The 20,544-nt window shown below is 41.5% G+C and overlaps 2 protein-coding genes across 3 annotated transcripts; both read left to right on the top strand.

Annotated features, from left to right (window-relative positions):
- The first annotated feature begins 10 nt into the window (after positions 1-10).
- rpl18 (ribosomal protein L18) lies at positions 11-5,546 on the top strand. Its single transcript, XM_046044052.1, has 7 exons — positions 11-134; positions 785-871; positions 995-1,102; positions 1,822-1,920; positions 2,006-2,129; positions 4,263-4,332; positions 5,411-5,546. The coding sequence occupies exons 1-7, from the start codon at positions 132-134 to the stop codon at positions 5,484-5,486; spliced, it is 567 nt and encodes a 188-aa protein (XP_045900008.1). The 5' UTR covers positions 11-131; the 3' UTR covers positions 5,487-5,546.
- Positions 5,547-5,874: 328 nt separating this feature from the next.
- Positions 5,875-19,558, top strand: sphk2 (sphingosine kinase 2). Of its 2 annotated transcripts, none has more exons than XM_046044041.1 (8): positions 5,875-5,981; positions 7,804-9,412; positions 11,704-11,853; positions 11,952-12,046; positions 12,482-12,597; positions 14,718-14,915; positions 15,052-16,636; positions 17,133-19,558. In XM_046044041.1, the coding sequence occupies exons 2-8, from the start codon at positions 8,950-8,952 to the stop codon at positions 17,193-17,195; spliced, it is 2,670 nt and encodes an 889-aa protein (XP_045899997.1). In that variant the 5' UTR covers positions 5,875-5,981; positions 7,804-8,949; the 3' UTR covers positions 17,196-19,558. The 2 variants fall into 2 exon arrangements, with proteins under 2 accessions (XP_045899997.1, XP_045899996.1); XM_046044040.1 differs by lacking the exon at positions 5,875-5,981 and adding an exon at positions 6,498-6,862.
- Positions 19,559-20,544: the final 986 nt, after the last annotated feature.

Below are 20,544 nucleotides of genomic sequence, written 5' to 3'. Positions count from 1 at the left end.
GCACCATCCTTAATCATCACAGTTGGTATGCAGGAAGCGCATGCTCTGTAACCAATCAGAGACCCGAGATTGTAGCTCACAGTTTATCGCGAGACCTCAGCTCTTCCTTTTCCCTTTTCGCTGTGTCCAAGATGGTAGGTACAGCTAGCAGAAAATTTAAAATACGAAAGCTTGACTATCCACGATCATCCTCTGAATTAAAGCATATCACCTTCATAATGCCAATCGTTACAGATTTAAAACATCATTTACGTTGCAGTTATATGTTGATTTCGTGTTATTTGACAATATAAATCGTACCAGCTTACTCTCTTTGGTGCCGGACTAGTGCCGTCCAGGCAGCCGATTCTCGCCTTGAGATTGATCAGAAACTGACTTTCAGAGTGGTTGAGAATGCGGAATAATTTATTTAACGGTAATTTATATTCCCCAAAATTTAACGTGTGTTCCCAAATATCAAAACTCAGCCATACTCTAAACTGTAGGCTTGTTTTTTTTGTATCGCTCGTGATAGCAGTTAGCTGTGGAGTGTCAACGTGTGAACTGGCCCGTGGCGCTACACGTTGAGCTGCTTGTTAAGGTCACTAAAGGGATGTAATTGTTAGAAATATGAATGGTACTAGGAGTTTAATGTTGTGAAATACGGTTTGACACTTTTGAACTTGATTGTACAATATAACCAGGATGTAATTGATGTCATAGGTGTTTATACACACTGCTTTGGAATACATTTAACCTTACAGCTGTGATAATGTATTACATTGTGTTTGTTTGCTTTTTAAAGGGAGTTGACATCAGACATAACAAGGACCGTAAGGTGCACAGGAAAGAACCGAAGAGCCAGGATATTTATCTGAGGCTCCTGGTCAAGGTAATTTACATTCACTCATGCTCTACTAAGTGGTTGCAATTACTTATGCCACATTAGATTTTGAGTTGATAACTTGATGTTATTGTGCATGATATTCTAACCATCCTGCTGGGTTCTTGGCAGTTGTACAGGTTCCTGGCCCGCCGTTCTAATGCTCCCTTCAACAAGGTCGTCCTGAGGAGGCTCTTCATGAGCAGGACCAACAGGCCACCCATCTCCATCTCCCGTCTGGTCAGTCTCAGTTGTCTCTCTCTATCCAACACTAATGAATCATCCTTTTGACTTTTTAGATATGTTAAGTGTTTGAGCCAGTTGTAATATAAATAACGCATGTCACCATCTTTTGGGACTGGAATACATTTTTTTGACACAGTACATTTATAGGTCAGTGTCAGTTGATACTGACATTGATGGCATGATGGTTTGCTGTTTCACTCATTCACTCGCAGTGGGCTGATCACTTAGTTTTTTAGTACCATGGCCTCATGTGACATTTTCTTAAAAATGATCCAGTGAGTGCGCAGTGAGGTAAACTGAATTTAAAATCGGGAGAAAGATCACTGGTATCAGATGAATAGTTGGGGTGGGTAGATACGGATTTGAGGTTTCTATAGAGAAAAGGTTGGAATTTGATGCGTCTCCAGTTGTGTTCGTGGAGCCGGTTCTGCTTTCCAGTGGCTCTGAATTTTGGGGTGACGTTGGTCAGTGTTGATTCCCATTTGGCTCAATTTAGTTTTATTCTTTTTATTCACTGACATTGGAAGTGTTTGAGAAATTAATTAAGGAAGTTGAACTGTGGGTCAAGAAAATTGTTATCCATATTAACCATTTACCACCAATCTTATGAACAGTGTAATACCAGGTCAGTGATGAAAATGTGAGCCCTGTTATCAGTTCTTTAGACATGTGATCATCTGACTCAATTGTGACTTTGCTTCCATTACGACCAGATCCGGAAGATGAAGATGGCTGGCCGTGAAAACAGAACCGCTGTTGTTGTGGGAACAGTCACTGATGATGTCAGGATTCAGGATATCCCCAAGCTCAAGGTTACCCCTGCTTTTAATAGTTGCACAATTCACCTGTTAGCGTTTTCTTGTTTCCCATTAAGATGTCCTGTTTATTGTCCTACAGATCTGTGCTCTGAGGGTCACTGATGGTGCCCGCCGCAAGATCCTGAAGGCAGGTGGTCAGGTGATGACCTTTGACCAGCTGGCTTTGGCTTCTCCAAAAGGACAGGGCACAGTGCTGCTGTCAGGTAACTGAACATGTAGATTTCAATTCACATTCTACTATAATTATGCAATTGGAGTAGATAATATAATCATTCAATGTCTTCATGGTGCTCGGGCACCTTGACCACCAGATATGAACTCAAGCTTAGTCAGTTGAGTATAACTATTAACATTGCTGTTGGGGGCAACTATTTTAAATGACACTCGTGGCAATTCTTGGTACTTTAGATAAATGTCTGCAAGGATGAGTGATAAAATTAGAGAACCGTCTTTAATTCATGCACTTATTGTAATTTCACACTAGTATGTTTTAGTTGATTTAAGGAGGCTTATAACAGTAATGTACACCAGACTACTGTTGTCTGGTGTGGCTGAGTGGAGTTCATTTATGATGTTGTGAGAGAACTTAGTTTGTTGCAATTGAGGCTGAAACGATTCATCGATTAATAAAATGCATCGACGCAAATTCTTTGCATCAATGCTTTGTTTAATCATAACTATACAGCACATTGTTTCGCACGGACATTTATTACTGTCGCACATCGCGCTTACGCTGTGAACACGACATGATTATAATGGCGCTGTTTGCAAAGTGGAGGAAGAGAGAAAATAGCAAGGGGCAAAGAATAAAGTGTCCAAAGTATGGGATTATTTCAAGCTAGAGAAAACAACTATAATGTTACAGTCCGTCCACCGTAAAACGAAACTTATGTTGCCCTGGCAACAGCACGACAGCATCTGATCAGAAAGCAGCAGGTGTTCTGCCCGCGGACCACAGACAAGGTTACAGCAACTTCAGCATTTAACTGAAATCTTGATTGATTGTTGAGTTGAACGCTAGCCAAAGTAAACCGCAGTCCTCAGCTGAAAATGTAAACACGTGCGTTTGTTGTTGTCCTTTTTGGGCCGTGGGTTGTAACGTCACAGTCAAGAGTTAACTGGGTGTCGGGGAGCTGCACCTTGTAACTCAACTCCAGCTCTCTGTAACTCAGACAATCCCTGGTACCTGCGTGTGCTAATCCATCCTTTCACCCATATTCTTTGTCTTTATAATGGCCATCTAAATAATAAACAACAGCTGTTTCGTGTTCAGGATCGCTTATTTCACGTGTTTCCTTGACAAAATGTGGTTTGGAGATCTGCGTCGGGTGACAGAGCCGCTGTGAGCTCATTTAGTGTGTGACCCCCTGTCACCAATCAGTCACGTAGTGTGAACGCCACGACGACTTCAAGACTCCCGTCACATGACAGCAAGTTGTGTAGTGTGAACGGCACAGCCATCGGCTGACGCTGAAAGTCGTGAAAGTCTGCACTCGAGTTATACTAAAGGCTTGCGAGCCGCCAAGCAGAAGTACTTCTTAACTGACGCATTGATGAATTGTTGAAATAATGTGTAGAAGCTTCGAATACTAAAATCATCGTTAGCTGCAGCCCTAGTTGCAATGCCATAGAATACTGCTTGAATTAGGAAAGCTGGTTTACATCTGTATTCTGGCCTGATTGTTGATGGTTAATCACCAGATATTTTTATTTCTCTTTAATCATGTGTAAGCTTTGTGGACAGTTGGTTGGTATTGAGTGCTATTCACCTGAATTTGACAGACTGTTTTGTATGGCAGGCTTCTCTTTAGTCAAGGTATTGACAAATGCTGGAAACTCATGGCATCACATGCTGCTGTGAGTTTTGTGGTAGTTAACCTTTTAGTGCTATTTTTCTGCTAATGAATGAATCCCTCTATTATCAGTGCAAGAGAAGAAGGGGAATGTGGTGTTTGATGTCCAACCATTGTATTGTTAAAACACATTTTTACAAACCTAAAAATATTCCCCTGAAACACGAGAAAGGCGAGAAATACAGTTGGAGAATTGCAAAGGGGTTAATCATAGGTAAGAAGCAAATGGAAATAATACTTTTCGCTCAGCATCAGGTTATTTACAATATAGTCATCCAAAGTCAAACATTGTCGGTCACTCTTCAGGTCTGTCTAAACAAAACTTAAAGCAAATGTGCAAAGAATTTTTTATTTATTTATTTTTGTGATGTTAGAATTCAGATAATGAATGGAAGTGGGAATACTTTACTACTAGGAATGTGTTTTTGAGAGGCTGTATAGCATTTGAAACTGCTTTTAATCTATAATGTGTTTGTTGTCCAGGACCCCGCAAAGGACGAGAGGTGTACAGGCACTTTGGAAAAGCCCCTGGAACTCCTCACAGCCACACCAAGTATGTATACAGTTGATGTGTTGGTACTGTTGTCAAAAACAACACAGTGTTGATTAAGGATGTCGTTGTTGTACCAGTATTTAGATCAGTCTGACGCCTGGGTACTAAATTGGCCCGAACATAAGAATGTTTTTCTATTGGAAATTGTTGTTTAAGTTTTAATTACACTTTCATCATTAACTGACTTTTAAGCTGTGTTTTTCTGTCACACGCTGTGTGTTGTCTCGTCTGTCTTTCCCTTCATCTTGGCCTGCCTTGGTTTTCTCTCCATCCCTCTGTCTCTCTTTGTCTTGTTTTCTTTGTCTGTCTCTCTAGTTGAGGAAAACAAGATGATAGTTGTCAGTAAGAACAGTCATCAGTTACCTGGAAATAACTCCACTATCCTCACGAGTGTTGATAGTTGATTTAATGCGGGTTACACTTGCTCTTTTGGAGATGATAAAAATAGATATACCAGACTGACTTGTGTCAAATATGGTATATCTGGCTTCCTTGTTTTAATCGGTTTAGCTTCAAAAAGACTGTGTATAAAAGGAGCTGGGGGTTAAAGCCTTAGTTACCATGGTTGTCTAATATTTTGGTCAATATGTTAATGAACTGCCTTTGTTTTGGTGAATTATCGATAATAGGTATGAACCTAAAACCACCAAAAAACACACAATGTATTTTGCTCTTCAGATTGGCGTCATACAGTTAGTGTGGTTTGCGGAGGTAGGTAGATGGATTAGCTTTGGAAATAATGGGTCTTCTGTCACAGAAGACATTTTGACTTGTCTTGGTAGGAAAATTTTACTAATAACATTAATGGTTAAATTCAAGTGTCCCAGTAGGCCGTCACGCACAATACCAGCACCTAGAAATGAATGAGTAGTTGGCACTCGTGGGGAATTTTTTAGTGTTTAAATATGACCCTAAAACCATTTTAGTGAGCGAAAGGTCGGCTTTGTGGTCATTTGTAAGGCAGCGTTGATGGAGAGAAAATTAAGAAAGCTAAGCTCCAGTATGCACGTGTATTTTATATGAATGTTGGGTTTGTGGTGCCATCATCTTATACTAAACTATCCTTTCTCTTCTTCAGGCCCTACATCCGCTCCAAGGGCAGGAAGTTCGAGAGAGCTCGTGGCCGCAGAGCCAGCCGTGGCTACAAGAACTAGTCTGTGTCTTTGTTTTCCATGCAATCTGATACGAATAAAAGATAGACTGTACAAAAATGAGTTGCCTTTTGTGTTTTGTTGGACTGCTTTTAGACACCCTTGCAAATACACCTGTCCCTATTTTGTTGTAACATGGGGCAGTACATGGGGATATAGCTAAAACAAATGAATTTACAAGGTTGATCCCTTTTTACATCATTTATGTCCATTTAAAGCCTCACTGAGGTTGTACAGTACATCTGACGTGACGAATATATTGATTGGTATCTATACGAGTTGGCCAAGAGGGGGAGAAAAAAAATAAGTTGGCCAGGAAGGGGTGGTCTGTCAATGATTGGAGAATGTCGGTGGGTGTTGCAATGTTTTCCTTATCGCCATTGGATTTCCTCTCCGCCGCTCAAAGCAGCGGCTACTGCGTCCACGGGCACTTCCTGCACCGAGCCACAGTTTTCAGTGCAAGCGACTAACTCGTCGTGAGAGGGGAGGCAAGATGAGGTAATTTGGACTGTTTCGCTTTGATAAATTTATATTTAAAGTTGGATCTTCCTAATCCTATGCTGGCGAACAACTGTGAAAAACAGAAAGTTACAAATTGTGTCACTGTGATAGAATCGGCTCATAACGCCTGTTAGCTAGCCGTGCCTTCTACTGTTATCTGCGCTAACTTGGCTTCGTTTTTAATGCGAGCCATAAATGAGACGTTAAAGATCAAATGGGAGCCTTTCAGCATAGCCATTGTGATACGCAGTAATTTTCAAGAGAGCAAAGTTTTAATAGGCTAGAAAGTTAGCTTGAAGTTGGGCTACACGTCAGGTAGCAAACTGGTAGCCACTGCTAACTGACAACGCTGTGTTGCATTTGTCTGGCAGCAGTGTAACGTTACAGTAACAGTTAGCCACTGTATTCATAACAAGCTAGCATTTGCGGTCTCCTTGATTTAACGTTAGGATTAATACCCCAACTACAACTTGAAACACTTTCTGCTTCTTGATAATCACTGTTAATATAATACGTCAATATTTATGTAAATGAGTCTTCAGCTTGTAACTGTTAAAACAAAGCAATAGTTAAATAAGTCAGCTTGGCTAACAGCCTGTCAACCTGCTAGCTAACGTTAGGTGGAAGACATCGGTAAAGTTTAATAATCAAACGTAGCTTTTACTTCAGATCAGCAGGGTTGTTAGACAAGTTATCAACGCTGCTGTAAAGGGTGTAGCCGTGCCATTAGAATGGGAATGCCATTGAGTTCAAAGTATAAGCTAGCCGAAATTTGCCCAAAATACCCCGAAGTCACTCAACAACAGCCTCATTGTGTGGGAGACAAAATTAGCCCACTGATATTATTTCTGGGTGTCCCCGCCCTGCACTTCAATGAGGTAAGGTGCAACAATGGGCATCAGTGAGGTCCCTTTTGTGTGTTTTTATCAAGACAGGACATCAGCCAAGTATTGATTGTGTCTGCACCACAGCTTGCGTAATATTTCCTGTCTGTAAAACTTTAAAAGAAAGTTATGCCAGTTTATGAATACCAGATTATTAATTTAGGGATTTACCGTAGTCTGGTGATAGGCCAGTAATTGTACTTTGACGCACTAGTCTAAGTCTACTTAGTTGGACCCTGCTGACTAGCAGCTTTAGCATTAATGTAACCTGTCATCTCTAGAAATCATAAAACAAGTCAAAATCATTTTCCAGTTCCAAGTTTCTCATAATGAATGTATTTCTCTATTGAGGATTTTTTGAGATTGTTACATACTAATGCATATTGCAAAACCTCTTAAATCCAGGACCATTCAGGTCAGCAATTTGCTAAATCTCAATCCTAGTGAAAGAAACACTGTTTCCCCAAATCCTGTTAGACAAAAGCCCTAAACATGAAAATACCAACCAGATGTGGTCACTCTCATGCAACTTTTCTTCCAAAATAATGTGGTGTCTCAGCGTGTGGTGTCTAGAGGATGTGTGACTGTGAGTCATTATGTGCAAAGACACACCTAAGGTCAAGGGGTATGGTGGGTCTTGTATTGCTTCACCCTGTAACCGTAATCTCTTCCCGTCTTCTCTGTACTTGTTTTACTCTAATTGTGAAATGATATGGAAATGTTCACCTTTGCACAGTGTTATGCCTGTTGAATTAGAGGCACAGTTACATAACATTTATTTTGTTTAATATGCTTCCTTCTTTAATGTCAATGTGTTACTCCTCTGCTCTAGAAATTCTTTTAGGTGGATCACCCATACATTAAAGTTCTGCCATAGTTTTTCCACTTTTACAATTGACTGTGGTCCTCCTCTCCTTCTTTTTTTCGTCGTTCAGGAACAGAGATCTTCGGGAGGGAACGTGAGGCTTGACTCTAGGACATTACCATGACATAAACTAAGGACCCACCTGGAACTGTCTCATTGTTTGTCTTTTGTTTTGTTTCTGTTTTTATTTTATTTTATTATTTTTTTTCGTTGTCTAGTCTCCACCTGTCTTACCTAGGGTGCAGGATTGTTTGTTTGGATGAAACTTTAATGTATCACACTACTGTCTAGAGGACCGAACTAGTCTCTCCTCTTGTCTGCCTCCTATATATCACTGAGATTAAATATAGCAATAGAGGTATCAAAGGTCTTGAAAAAGCCTGCACTTATCATATCTTTGTGGCATTAAAATCATTTCGGCCAGCACTTACCATGCACCGTACTCGACTTAGAATTTACTTGTGCGTTAAATTTAATTTAATTGTTGTAGCCTCCTTGTAGAAACAAGGTGTGTTTGTTTGTCTTATTCATACTTAATGGATCTGTTTTTTTCAATGCAACTAAGCGTTTCGGTTTTGTCCATTTGCATAATTATTTAAAGATGTATTGTTAATGTTGAGTAGCTGCTCAGCTGCCTAATGTTGTTATCACAATAGGTAGCTTTCAGTTGTAAAGTAAACAATTTTATTTTACTTAGGCAATCTTTGTGAAGAACACTTTTTTTAATGACTGATCTTGTAGTGGAAAATATAATTTTTTTAAAGTGCTGTTGTCTTTGAATATGTTGATGTATTGCTTATTCACTTTTCCACTGGCAGTAAACTGTAGAAGCTGACAGCTCTTCAGATCAAACTGTGATGGGAGCTTTATTAATGTGACACGAAGACTGGTCTTTTGAAGTTCCCATTTTCACTGGATACATACTCAGAACAGAAGAACCTTTAAACTGGAAGAAGTAAATGTTTCTTTTCAAATAAAGACGTACTTATGAAATGGACAGATCGGAACAGAAACTCAGAGCTGATTCTAATTCAGTCACTGAAACGGGAGGATGATCTTGAGGAGATTTCAGGGATAAAGTTCTCATACTGACATTCAGATTTTCCCTGCAAATCTTGAACAGTAGCCAAGTTCCACTCTTCAAGCTTCTAGCTGTAGAAGATACTTAATAGACTGACTTTTTTCCTGACAAACCGTGTCCACTTCAGCAGTGAGGATGCGATCTCCAGAACCTTCTTCACCTTCCACTGCAGAAGCCCTACTTCATGGCCAGTTTGCCAGCTGGGGATCCGGCAGCAACAGCAACAATAACAGCTGCCCCAACAGCCCTGGTGGTCCAGGGGGGCTCTCCCCTGCTGCTTCTCCTACTCCGGCTCCGGCCTCCAACTATGCCTTGACCCTCACACACACCCACATACATATCCAGCGTCTGTCACCACGGATGGGGAAGGAAGCCCGTCTCCTGCTGCCTTTATCAGAGCTGGTGGGGTGCAGTTGTCCTCGTGCCCCTGCACCCCCTCTCCTGGTGCTGTATTGGTACCCACCAGGCAAACGACGGAAAGGGGTCTCTAGGCGCAGGCAGGTGAGGGCCTACCTGGCTGAAAGCAGGCCTGAAGCTGAGAAGTGGTCGGCTGCTGTGCAGTGTCTACTCAGAGGTGTGACCGTCACTGCTGACACAGGTGAGTGTGTCTCACTAGAGACTTGTGTGTTTTTACTCAAAGTTTCCCGGACCCTAAAGCCCCAAGTATGTTCTCTTTTTAGAAATGAATTCTGGTCATATATATATATATATAATTAGTGTGGAGCTTTAGCAAATTTGTCATAAGGGCAACATGGTTAGTTTACAGCAGATAATAGTGTGATTTACTTTGACTGACCTGACCTGTTTACTACATGAAACCACACAATGTTACCTCATGCTGCCTTGATTTATGCCTCTTCCTTTGCTTGCTGAAAGCCTAGTTCACACTACAAGATTTTTAGCCCGATTTGGCCGTCAGAGAGCTCGGCAACCGTCGGACTGTGATTAGGGGTAAATCAGTGATTGATCGGCGGCCGCCAGTCGTTATTTGTGAACTACTCAACGACGCATCAAAACGGCTCCCCAACACATCACTGACACATTGCAGACGCCAGTCAGATATCTAGCATGCCAAATATCTGGAAAAGTTGGCCGACTATCCACATCCAGCCAATGAGAGAATTGCAGCTGGCAGAGCAGGCAGCTACTTTTTCACTACACCTCCAGCTCTCTGTAGCGCAGACAATCCCTGCAACCTGCATGTGCTAATCCATTCTTTCACCCATATTTTTTTGTCTTTATAATTGGTATCTTTATAATAACAAACAGCTGTTTTGTGTGTAGGTTCGCGTCATTTCCTGTTTCACATTTCACGTGTGTTTTCTTGACAAAACGTGGTTTGGAGACCAGTTGTCGGGTGACAGAGTCCTTGTCAGCTTGTGTAGCGTGTGACCCCCTGTCACCGATCAGTCACATAGTGTGAACGCCACAACGACTTCAAGACTCCCGTCACAAGACGTCAAGTTGGGTAGTCTGAACAGCACGGTGTTCAGCCGACGCTGAAAGTCGTGTAGTCTGCACGAGCCTTAAGTATAGCTTAAAAAAATGTGTGTGCTGTATATACAGAAAGGTCTTGGGTCACAGGGACAAAGACCTTTCTGTATATACAGCACACACATTTTTTAAGTACACAAATGGTATCAAAAGTTGTTAAGCATTTTACGGGTTATGTAGCAAAAACAAAGAGGGATTAACATTAATACACCCTAAGAGGCTGGAAGTGTTAGGATTTTATTGTTTGTTTGTTTCCCATAATTATACCTATTTAATTTTTTTTTTTTTTTCTTGTGGTTTTGTTTTTTTCCCCCCTTATCTGTCCTGCACAGGGTCTATATCATCCAGTGTCAAATGTAGAGACAAAAAGGGTGTGGCTGCTGCAGCTTTTCACCCCTTCCCATGCTCTCTGTCCCTCAGCCTCAATAATCAAACAGACACACACAAGTGTTTACTTGTGTGTGTCTGTTTGTGTTATCCCTTTATTCACCATTACCTATGCGTCACACACTTTGCCTGTGTCTCCCATCTTTTCCTGTTTCATCCTCTTCTTTAGACGTAATCTTTAACCCTTCATTCTCTTTAATCTCTAAGTCAGTTTTTATCCTGTCACATCACCGTCTCCTTCTCCTCACACTGTGACAAAGCTGTCATTCATTTTCCCCATTCCCCTGTTTGTCTTTTGTCTGCTTCTGTCTCTTTCATACTGCAGTGTATATTGCAGTTCAACCTGTCAGCCTTCTGTCTGACTCCTAGTTTCTGTTACTCTTTGCTCACATAGCCTTCATTATTTCACATCTTTCTGTTACAGTTCTCTTACCTAATCGCTCCATTTCTGAATCACTTGTCTTGATTCTGTGAATTCTTATGCTTATGCACATAATTGCTGCAGTTAGTTGGGTTTTCTGTTGATTTGCTTCAGTGTAGTTTGTTGCATAAGCCAGGATTATGAGATTGCAGTCATTTCATCACCTTCCCTGCACCGCTGTCATCCATCGATACCAAACTAAATCTTAGGTTATTTTCAGAAGTTTACCTGGGCTCATAAAAGAGTATGAAGAGGAGCAGAGTGTCACAGTTTTCTTGCCTAGTATGCAGCACAGTTAGACAAATAACACCTTGTTTTGTTTAATTCCTATATTCAGAAAACTGCATGTATTTGAATTTAAATGATTATCAGACACGCTTGAGCGACTGCTTTGTGCAGTGCAAAGTAGATCCTGCGAAGTGAAATAAAGGAGGCTCAAATGGTTGAATTCACTCAAAGTCCAGGGTTGTGCAACACTGTGTAATGGCAGCTCCCAGTTGGCTTGCAGCAGACCTCTAGTTCCTTTCTTTGTTCTGAACAAAAGCTATGTTATAACTTATTCATGCTCTCCCTTCTTTTTCATAAAGAATTTTCAAGAAGTCTGCTACCTCGTCCCAGGCGTCTACTGTTATTGGTCAATCCCTTTAGTGGGAGAGGCCAGGCGATGCAGTGGTGTCAGACCCACATCCTGCCAATGATCAGAGAGGCCAACATCAGCTACAACCTTATACAGACAGGTAACACACCAAGTGCAGAGGCAGCATCATGGGGCAGATAATACCTTTACATAAAACATAGATGTGTAACAGGTATTAACTTTATTCATCTGTCTCAGAGCGTCAGAACCATGCCAGAGAGCTTATCAGAGAGATATTGCTACCAGAGTGGGATGGCATCATCATCGTTTCTGGAGATGGCCTACTGCATGAGGTGTGTAATGCTTATTTTCGAAGGGCTAATCATGGTGGACTTGTTTGTGTGTTCAAGGGGGAGTTTATATAACACAAAGAACTTTGTTTTTGTACCACATGTACACCTTTAACCGTTTCCACCGATTTGATTTTTTTAATTTTCTGTGTTGGGTGGCTGTGGCTCAGGAAGTAGAGTGGGTTGCCCGTTAATCGGAAGGCCCGGCTCCTCCAGCCTGCATGTTGAAGTGTCCTTGGGCAAGATACTGAACCCCGAATTGCCCCTGGCGGCTGTTCCGCTAGTGTATGAATGTGTGTGAATGTTAGTTTCTGTTTGAGAACTTAGGCTCAGTGTATGAATGTGTGTGAATGGTGAGCGCTTTGAGTGGTTGAAAATACTAGAAAGGCGCCATACAAATACGGAGCATTTACATTTACATTGTTGTGTTTCCTGTAGGTAATTAATGGGCTAATGGAGCGCCCTGACTGGGAACAAGCAATAAAAATACCTGTCGGCATTCTGCCCTGCGGCTCTGGGAATGCACTGGCTGGCTCCGTCAACCACAATGCAGGGTAAGCATGTAGCATTCATATCTGTAAAGGTGAGAATTGTGTGTCCTTTTTAGTTGAATCTTAAAATGGGTGTGTTGTTGAATTATTGTGAGCCAGGTCCAGGTGTGAAGAAGTTTCCGAGAATGATGAAGACTTAACATAGTATGATTTATTGAGCCCGGCCGAGGAGATACAGTGCCAGCATACAACATGTGAACACATCAAATGCCCCCATCAAATCTGAAGGATAACATCTTTTGGTCCCTTTAAATGTTTCTGTCTTCCCCCTAGTTCATGTAGGTTTCCCTATTAGGTCATCTTTAGCTGATCTTAACCTAGAACAACAAATCTGTTAATGTTTAGACTCCAATGCTACATCATATTGGAATCTGTTACTATCAATGAGTTGTACTCTAACCTGTGGAGCCAGTAAGTTCCTGTAAACATTCTTGTAAGACTCAACCTTGTAAGATTCCTGAAGAACACCGATATCTGCTAGCCTGACACCTGAGCTACAGTCTTTACATTATTAGTAAAGACTGTTGCCTCCCTAACAAGGACAGTTACATGTGAGAAATAACTAGAGCTGGAAGGTCAGTGAACACACACTTCTGGGGTCAGCTAATGACTCCAAACTAGACCTGTCTTACCTTTCCCTGTTAAATCAATGAAGCCCCCTAAGAACATTCTTTAACAACATGGAATTAGACAAACACTCAGCTCTGTGGACACTAGGGTTGAGCCGATAGACGATGCGATCGGCGATGGCTGACAGACATCACGACGTTGAGCCGGCATCGTGATTGTAAAACCCCTGCCCCCCCAGCAAAAAAACCCCTCAAATTTTCACATTATACCACCCTTACAAATGATACAAATGTCTCTGCACTTGTAAATATTGTTTCATCTCGTGTCGGGCACAGACCTGGCACGTCGCACATATTTGTTGTTGATCTTTGTTGTTATTTTTATGTTGTCAGTTTATATATTTATATGTACACAGTATTCTCTTCCGTTGCGTTACTTCTGCACAGCACAGACCCAGAATAATGCTCATGTATATATCTGTAACGTTCTTCCATTTCATATTTATTATATTTCTACATTTATTTATGTTGACTGTATGTTTGTCTACGTGTAGCACCTTATCGCCACAGCAAATTCCTCGTATGTGTAAAACACTACTTGGCAATAAAGCTCCTTCTGATTCTGATTCTTCTGTGAAATCAGGTTTTTATGACCACAAACATTCTTATCATTGTTTTCAAGCTTTGCACCTGCCTCTGAATTCTCTTCTCCCCACACTCTGACACACTCACACACACCTACTCCTCAGGTAAACACCCCGGCTTGCCCCGCCCCTCTTTGCCTCACTCTCACTCCCCCGTCTGCTCCATTTTCTCCATCAGCAGTATGTTTTATAAAGTCGCCTAAAAGACTGAGAACTCGTCTTTTTTCCATATATATCCACCCACGATCGGTTATCACGGCAGCAGGTGAGCTGCACGTCGGCTTATTAATGACGCAGCCTATCAAACAACTGAAACCAACATCTGCACCCTGTGTGTTCACTGCTGCTTTACCTGGTCCATAAAAAATCCACCACGACTTGTAACGTAACTTAATAGTCTACCAAATTTTTTTTTTTATACCAAGTGAAGTCTGTCCGAGAACACATGCACATAAGATGACAGATGCCCCCTCGCGCACGCGTGTGCGCGCCCGCGCACCCGATGACATCGTCCATTACGATGTTTCATTGCAGACATTGTCCGATGGAAATTTTGTAGACATCTCCCAACCCTAGTGGACACAAGAAGTGGGAATTAAGGATAATCTAAGACAACAGTCTTAGTAATATTAATCTCTTTTTTTGCATTTTCTTCTCATCTTAGATTTGGTTTGCTGATAACCTGTGCCATTAAATTTAGAGGTTGTTGTGCACCACTAGATATTTAAACCTAGTATATGAGCCCAAAGTCACAAGTTGTTGTATCTTATCTTAACAAAAGAGCACAGCTGTTTTTGGCGATAAAGGTATCTGAATAGTGGAAGGACTCTGGATTGACCTGTTGTTTGTACAGTTCTCTTCTAATCTGTACTGATTGGAGGTGTGGTTGGCTTTTTCATCTCTGCCTCAGGTATGACATGTGCCTTCGGGAGCCCCTCCTTTTGAACTGCTGCTTTTTGCTCTGTCGAGGTGGTGTCCGCCCCATGGACGTGGTCTCTGTGACAACAAGCCCTTCTCCCAACAGTCGTCCTGCAGCACCCAGGAGACTGTTTTCTTTCCTTTCTGTTGCCTGGGGCTTTGTGTCTGATGTGGACATTGAGAGTGAGAGGTGGGTGTGTTATTGCTTATACTGTGAGAACATCCACTATTGACTTTTGCCATCTAAGCATAACTCTTATTCTTCTGCAACATCACTTAGTTTAATTACAAAATATAGATTTACCTGAATTCTTTCTGTATTCCAGGTATCGTGGCCTGGGCTCAGCTCGCTTCACCCTGGGCACCCTGGTGCGCATAGCTTCTCTTCGGTCCTACAAGGGTCGTCTGTCCTACCTGCCTCCCTCTATTTGCAACACGTCACCAGATGCCACGCCTCCTCCGCCAAGAAGACCCCTCTCCCGCAGTATCACAGAAGGCCTGGAGGGATTCTGTCAAACACCCATCCATCGCACCTGCTCTGACATGGGCATCAGCGAGCAGAGGAGCCTGCGTAGGGGTGAGGGAGAGAGGGAAAAAGAGGAGAGGCAGCGAGAAAGGGAGAGGAGAAGGGAGAGGGCTAGAGGAGGAGGAACCGGCGTGGTGAGGGCAAGCAGCCTGGCAGAGGACAGAGAGCGTGAACGGGAGGGGGAGGAGGGGATGGATGCAGAAGAGGAGAGGTCCGGGACGAGTTCTGAATCAAATGAAAGGGATGAATGCAATATGGGAAGGGGAGAAAAGTTAGCGGGGATCAAGGATGAAAGGGAAGATGAGGGAGGAGTAGAGCATGACTCCAGTGAGATGGAGGAGGATAGGGGGAAGGATGGGGAAGGCAGTGGCGGTTCTATAGAGGAGGAGAGAGCATTGCATGCGAGAGAGCTGGGAGAGAGCTGTGGGGTAGACATGGGGCAAGAGGCAGATGAAGAGCCAGACGGTTGTTTGCCTCAGAAAGCCAGACAGGCACTAAGAAAGAATTCAGCCCCTTCAAGCCAGATAGTGAACGCTCTCTTCAACCAGCCTCTCAGACAGGAGGCTGACACAGACTCTGGCACTTCATACGGGGTAGAGGACATGGATCTTAATGGAACCTACTACCAGAAAGAACCCTATCAACTGGACGCTGCTCGTGAGCGATCTCTCACCATATCCTCTCCCTTTCGTCACTCACCCTTCTCTTACAAGACCAAGACCATGGACCAAAATCAGAACTCCTCCCGGCCGAGGCCCCTCTCCCTCCTCCAGCACTCCCACTCAAACTCCCTCCCTCCTAAATTCCCTTCCCTCTCCCTGTCGCTTTCTCCCACCCCCCCATCTTCCCCTTCATGTGCCTCTCCACACTCCTCATCCTACCTCGTCCCCCGCCCTAACACCCCAAATTCCACCTCGCCCTCACCCTCTCTGCGCACACCGTCCTCATCTTTTAACTTTGACATTGCCGAGCCAGCAGGACCCCAAAAGAACCGCCCTTTCGTCTCACTGCCTTTAAATCTCCCTAGGGATGACTTGTTACCCCCCCTCGACCAACCCCTTCCCACCAGAGATTGGGTAACCATTGAAGGGGACTTTGTGCTGGTCCTGGCCCTTTATCAGACCCACCTCGGGGCTGATCTTCATGCTGCACCCCAGGCCAGGTTTGACGATGGGCTGATCCATCTGACCTTTGTGCGGGCGGGGATCTCCAGAGCCACTCTGCTGAGGCTGTTCTTTGCCATGGAAAGAGGAACACACCACTCCGTCAGCTCGCCGTATGTGAGCCATGTTACCTGCAGGGCCTTCAGGCTGCAGCCTCTGTCTACACGGGGGACACTCACTGTGGATGGAGAACTGGTGCCCTATGGGCCACTTCAAGCGCAGGTCAGAAACGGGAAAACTGGTGCTTGGTACTGAATGTACTTGTCATAAAGTGCTGTAATTGAGTGTAGTAGCTGTGGGTGATTGGATAGGGGCTGACACTTATGTTAGGGCTTGTGATTACCTCTAGATCTACCTATACATAAAGCACATGCTTATGTTACTTGAATATGCTTCGTAGGGCTGTGCCAAGATCGTAGTGTTTTGTAATTTATGTCCTCCAGAAAAGACATTTTGTTGTGCAGAATTATGGTAAACATTTAAAATTTAGTTTGGCCCTTTGAGGACTAACAATAGACTGCAAACCAGGTATTTAGTTTTTAATGATTCATTCACATAGTTAATGATTCTTTTTTCCCGACTCGTAAGAAGGTATGTTGTATCTTTAGAAGATGTACTGTTTGTTTCCACAGTAGTCATTAATGTTGTGATGTGATGTTGACGAGCTACTGCGAGTCTTATCATTATTAATCTTTTTCTCCCTCTCAATATTTCCCAGGTTCATCCTTCCATGGCTCGTCTCATCGTTGGTGACTCTGGGGTGAAGATTACCAGATTCTAATCAGGGATTGGTTGAGCTGATTGACAGATACATTACTCTGCTGAATTATGTAATATATGTTGCCATGAGAGAGGGGGAGTGTCTGAGAGACTTAGAATACCCTGGATTGCTGGAAATGCTTTTCTGGGGTTTAATGAAAGGGATAACCCACGAGCCACGCATCACGAAGCATGACTGCAGGGATTTATAGCGAATTTGAAAATGGATGAAAAATGCGCCTCATTGCACAGCTGTTGGATTGCGCTTTGCGTACCCTGAGAAGCATAGGAACTGCACAGCCTGGGATAATAAGAGGGAAGAACAATCGAATGTTAATGGAGTATTTTTGTGCAGATAGTGCATGTGTTACATGCATACATAGTAGTATGCATGCAGAGAAGCACTACCTGATTGTTGCCTTTCGATGAGATGGAAAGAAATCAGATTAAAATTAGAGAAAGTTCTTAAATATGACATGCTATTAAAAATACATTGAGATTTACTTAATTTAACACCCTCTGTCTTCACCCAATGTCCAAATATTTGAGTATAAAAACTTCCGTCCCTAAAAGGAATGCCTTATCTGACACTGGACAGTATAGTTGTACCTTTGCCCTTTCTTATATAAGAAACTCAATCTTCTTTATCTCTAGCCACCTATGAGAGTGTCCGTCCACTACATAAATACAACGTACTGGTAGACCAACCTACCTACTGTTATCTTTGAACAGCCTACTCTCCACTGTTTTAAGCATCAGTGGAGAATACTGTGCATAAATGTACACTTTAATGACCTATTTCTTCATGCAAGTGACTCAGTGTAGAGGAGCGAGATCAAGCTTTTCAGGGTCATTACATTAGTAGGACAATGGAACCGTTGAACGGTGACCATTACTGACATTTTTACATAATCTGCCTGTTATTCTTAGCCAGTGGATGCACAATAATGATGTCAAGTGATATCAGACTTTGCAACATATTGAAATGTCTGAACAAAGCAAGCTTTTTTTCCAGTGGTTTTTAGACTGTTCGTTTTCAAAAATGTTTCAGAATCATACACATTAGCCCTTGGCACTGTTTTATGTCTGGAATCTATCACTATCTCTGAGTGAGCATCTTTGGAAGCATAGAGGACATTACTTGCCTCTGTTAAGTAGGAAGTAGTGCATTTATTTTGCACAATAACTGGACTTAAAGTAGTACAGAAAATCACAACACTAGAAAGCATAGTGACTTTTATATACATCTATTGCATAATCAGATGTTCTATAAATGGATGCACTAGAATTAATAGCCTAGTCCAGACACTATAATAAATGGATCACATTACATTTTTAGCTTGAAGTTAATTAAATGTCTCAATTTGAGATAGCTTTTGAAAGGTAGATCTGATGGATTACAAAATCATTCAGATACTTTAAAATCCTGTAGAGACAAACGAGGGCACCACACTAAAATCCAGCCGCTCTTGTGTTGTCAGATCAAACTTTTGATCAAGTGTTGAATCAGACCGAGGGAAAATAACTTTTACTGTGAGAATGACCTCAATCTGTTGAAGTAAGTGAGAGATTGGGTTTTAAATTTAAAATATCTGGAGAACTTAAGTACTTCCAAATGACAATGTGCTCCTTGGTGAAATCAAACTGCAGACCTTGGAGCTCTACAAGGAATTGTCATGTTTTATAAATACATTTGTGAAATGTCATAATAAAACTTGATGATGCACTTGGTCTGGACAAAGGAAAAAAAAAATAGCATGTGCAGTGTATCAATCAGTAAGATCATGCTTGGGTCATCATCAGCATACTGTATGTCTTGGTCATGCCTGGGCAAATAAATACCTTTGTATAATAAGCCTGTAAGTTGTGGCTGTTGATTATGAACTATTCAAACCTGACTGCAGAAAATGGAGTAAAAGTCTTTGCTCACCAGGCTGTTATTTTTGTTTGTTGTTTTTTTTTTGCATTTGAGCGCACAATGCAGCTAGTCTACCACAATTACACTGTGCTTTCACAGCTATAGAATGTGAATACAACATTTTGAGTCTAGGCTTGTAACAGTACCAAATAGAAAAATCTATATACACTTGGAGTTTTTGCCAAAAATGTTTAATTTCGATGTTCAAAAGACTGGTTATGACAGTTGACCATCCTAAACATTTTGTCTTCTATGGCCATAGCTCAGACCATGGTGTTATAGACCAATTTGATGTGACAGTGTCAGGGTTTAACCCCTCAATCGATAATGCCATTAAGATGTCTGTAGTGGACTGCCTGTAATAAAATTGTAATTACTACTAAAATTATGAAAATATATACAATGTACAGTTAATAGTTATATATGGTTTTGAATAAATGGAACTTGACAAGTTTGTCTGAAACAAATCTACTGTACTTTTGTCACACCAGTGTGTCTCATTTATATTACATCAGCAACATTCTTATAATATCTAATGGCATTGTTTAAACTACTGCATTTAGATTAAAATGTTTGTCTCCACTCTCAATCATACTATACTAATAAGAAAAGGAGATTAACAACTGTGAAAAGTGTTACTTCAGGATTTTCCCTCTTAAGCACTTTTACTGTCTCACTCATAAATTTTTCTCACTTCTAGAAATTAATTTTGTGGACAGGTATAACATTTGGAAAAAATTTTTAACCAAAGTCCACTGAGTAAATACATTTTTGGGTAACATGGCCCCAGAGACAACCAAATCCACAATCCAGGCAGTTCTAAAGATTTTCTCCTAGAATATAGTTATCATGCAGATGTGCTCTCATCTATCACCATTCAGAGAACTAGGGAACTAACTTGTGATGTAGTTCCAATGTTAAGAGATGAGATTGTATTGTCAATACAATAGACCAGTTGCGTTACTTTTAAATGTTTGCACGCCCTAGGTCTCACTTTCCTTTGCAGTCTCTGCAATAACTGACCCCACTATAAGATTTTTACATAAATACTACAAAATCGAATTTTGAAAAAGATAAATAAAATCAGAATGAGCTTAATTGCCAAAGACGTTTACACATATAAGGAATTTGGTATTTTGGTGAATAACAATAAACATGGTAGGTAGAAAATATTAAAGCAAGATAAAGGAAAATCCTGCACATCAAGAATTATAAATATGAATGTAAAAAATGTCTGTATCTTCATTAAAATATCCTCTTAGTACCTCTTAAGAGAGGTGTGCATTGTACAGCTACCAAGAAACATACAGACACTCAAAATGTAAAAGTTCACTGTTAAAACCTTTTAAAAAATAGGGTATAGTGAGTATGAAATAAATAAATTCATAATCACTAACCTATCTGTAGCCTCACTGTAGCCTGATTTGGCATTTATTTCAAACTTCATCTTTGC

Source organism: Micropterus dolomieu, linkage group LG03 (assembly GCF_021292245.1).
Source record: "Micropterus dolomieu isolate WLL.071019.BEF.003 ecotype Adirondacks linkage group LG03, ASM2129224v1, whole genome shotgun sequence".
Taxonomy (NCBI): domain Eukaryota; kingdom Metazoa; phylum Chordata; class Actinopteri; order Centrarchiformes; family Centrarchidae; genus Micropterus; species Micropterus dolomieu.
The sequence above is the reverse complement of the archived record's forward strand: the minus strand, read 5'-3'. Positions and strand labels throughout refer to the sequence as shown.

What these genes read in the sequence shown, in the direction of transcription:
- rpl18 (XM_046044052.1), top strand. An exon ending in AGGATATCCCCAAGCTCAAG is followed by an intron (nt 1,921 to 2,005) that starts GTTACCCCTGCT and finishes ATTGTCCTACAG; the next exon opens with ATCTGTGCTCTGAGGGTCAC. An exon ending in GGGCACAGTGCTGCTGTCAG is followed by an intron (nt 2,130 to 4,262) that starts GTAACTGAACAT and finishes TTTGTTGTCCAG; the next exon opens with GACCCCGCAAAGGACGAGAG.
- sphk2 (XM_046044041.1), top strand. Translation starts at nt 8,950, where the DNA reads ATGCGATCTCCAGAACCTTCTTCACCTTCCACTGCAGAAGCCCTACTT. An exon ending in GACCGTCACTGCTGACACAG is followed by an intron (nt 9,413 to 11,703) that starts GTGAGTGTGTCT and finishes TTTTTCATAAAG; the next exon opens with AATTTTCAAGAAGTCTGCTA. An exon ending in GTGGACATTGAGAGTGAGAG is followed by an intron (nt 14,916 to 15,051) that starts GTGGGTGTGTTA and finishes TCTGTATTCCAG; the next exon opens with GTATCGTGGCCTGGGCTCAG.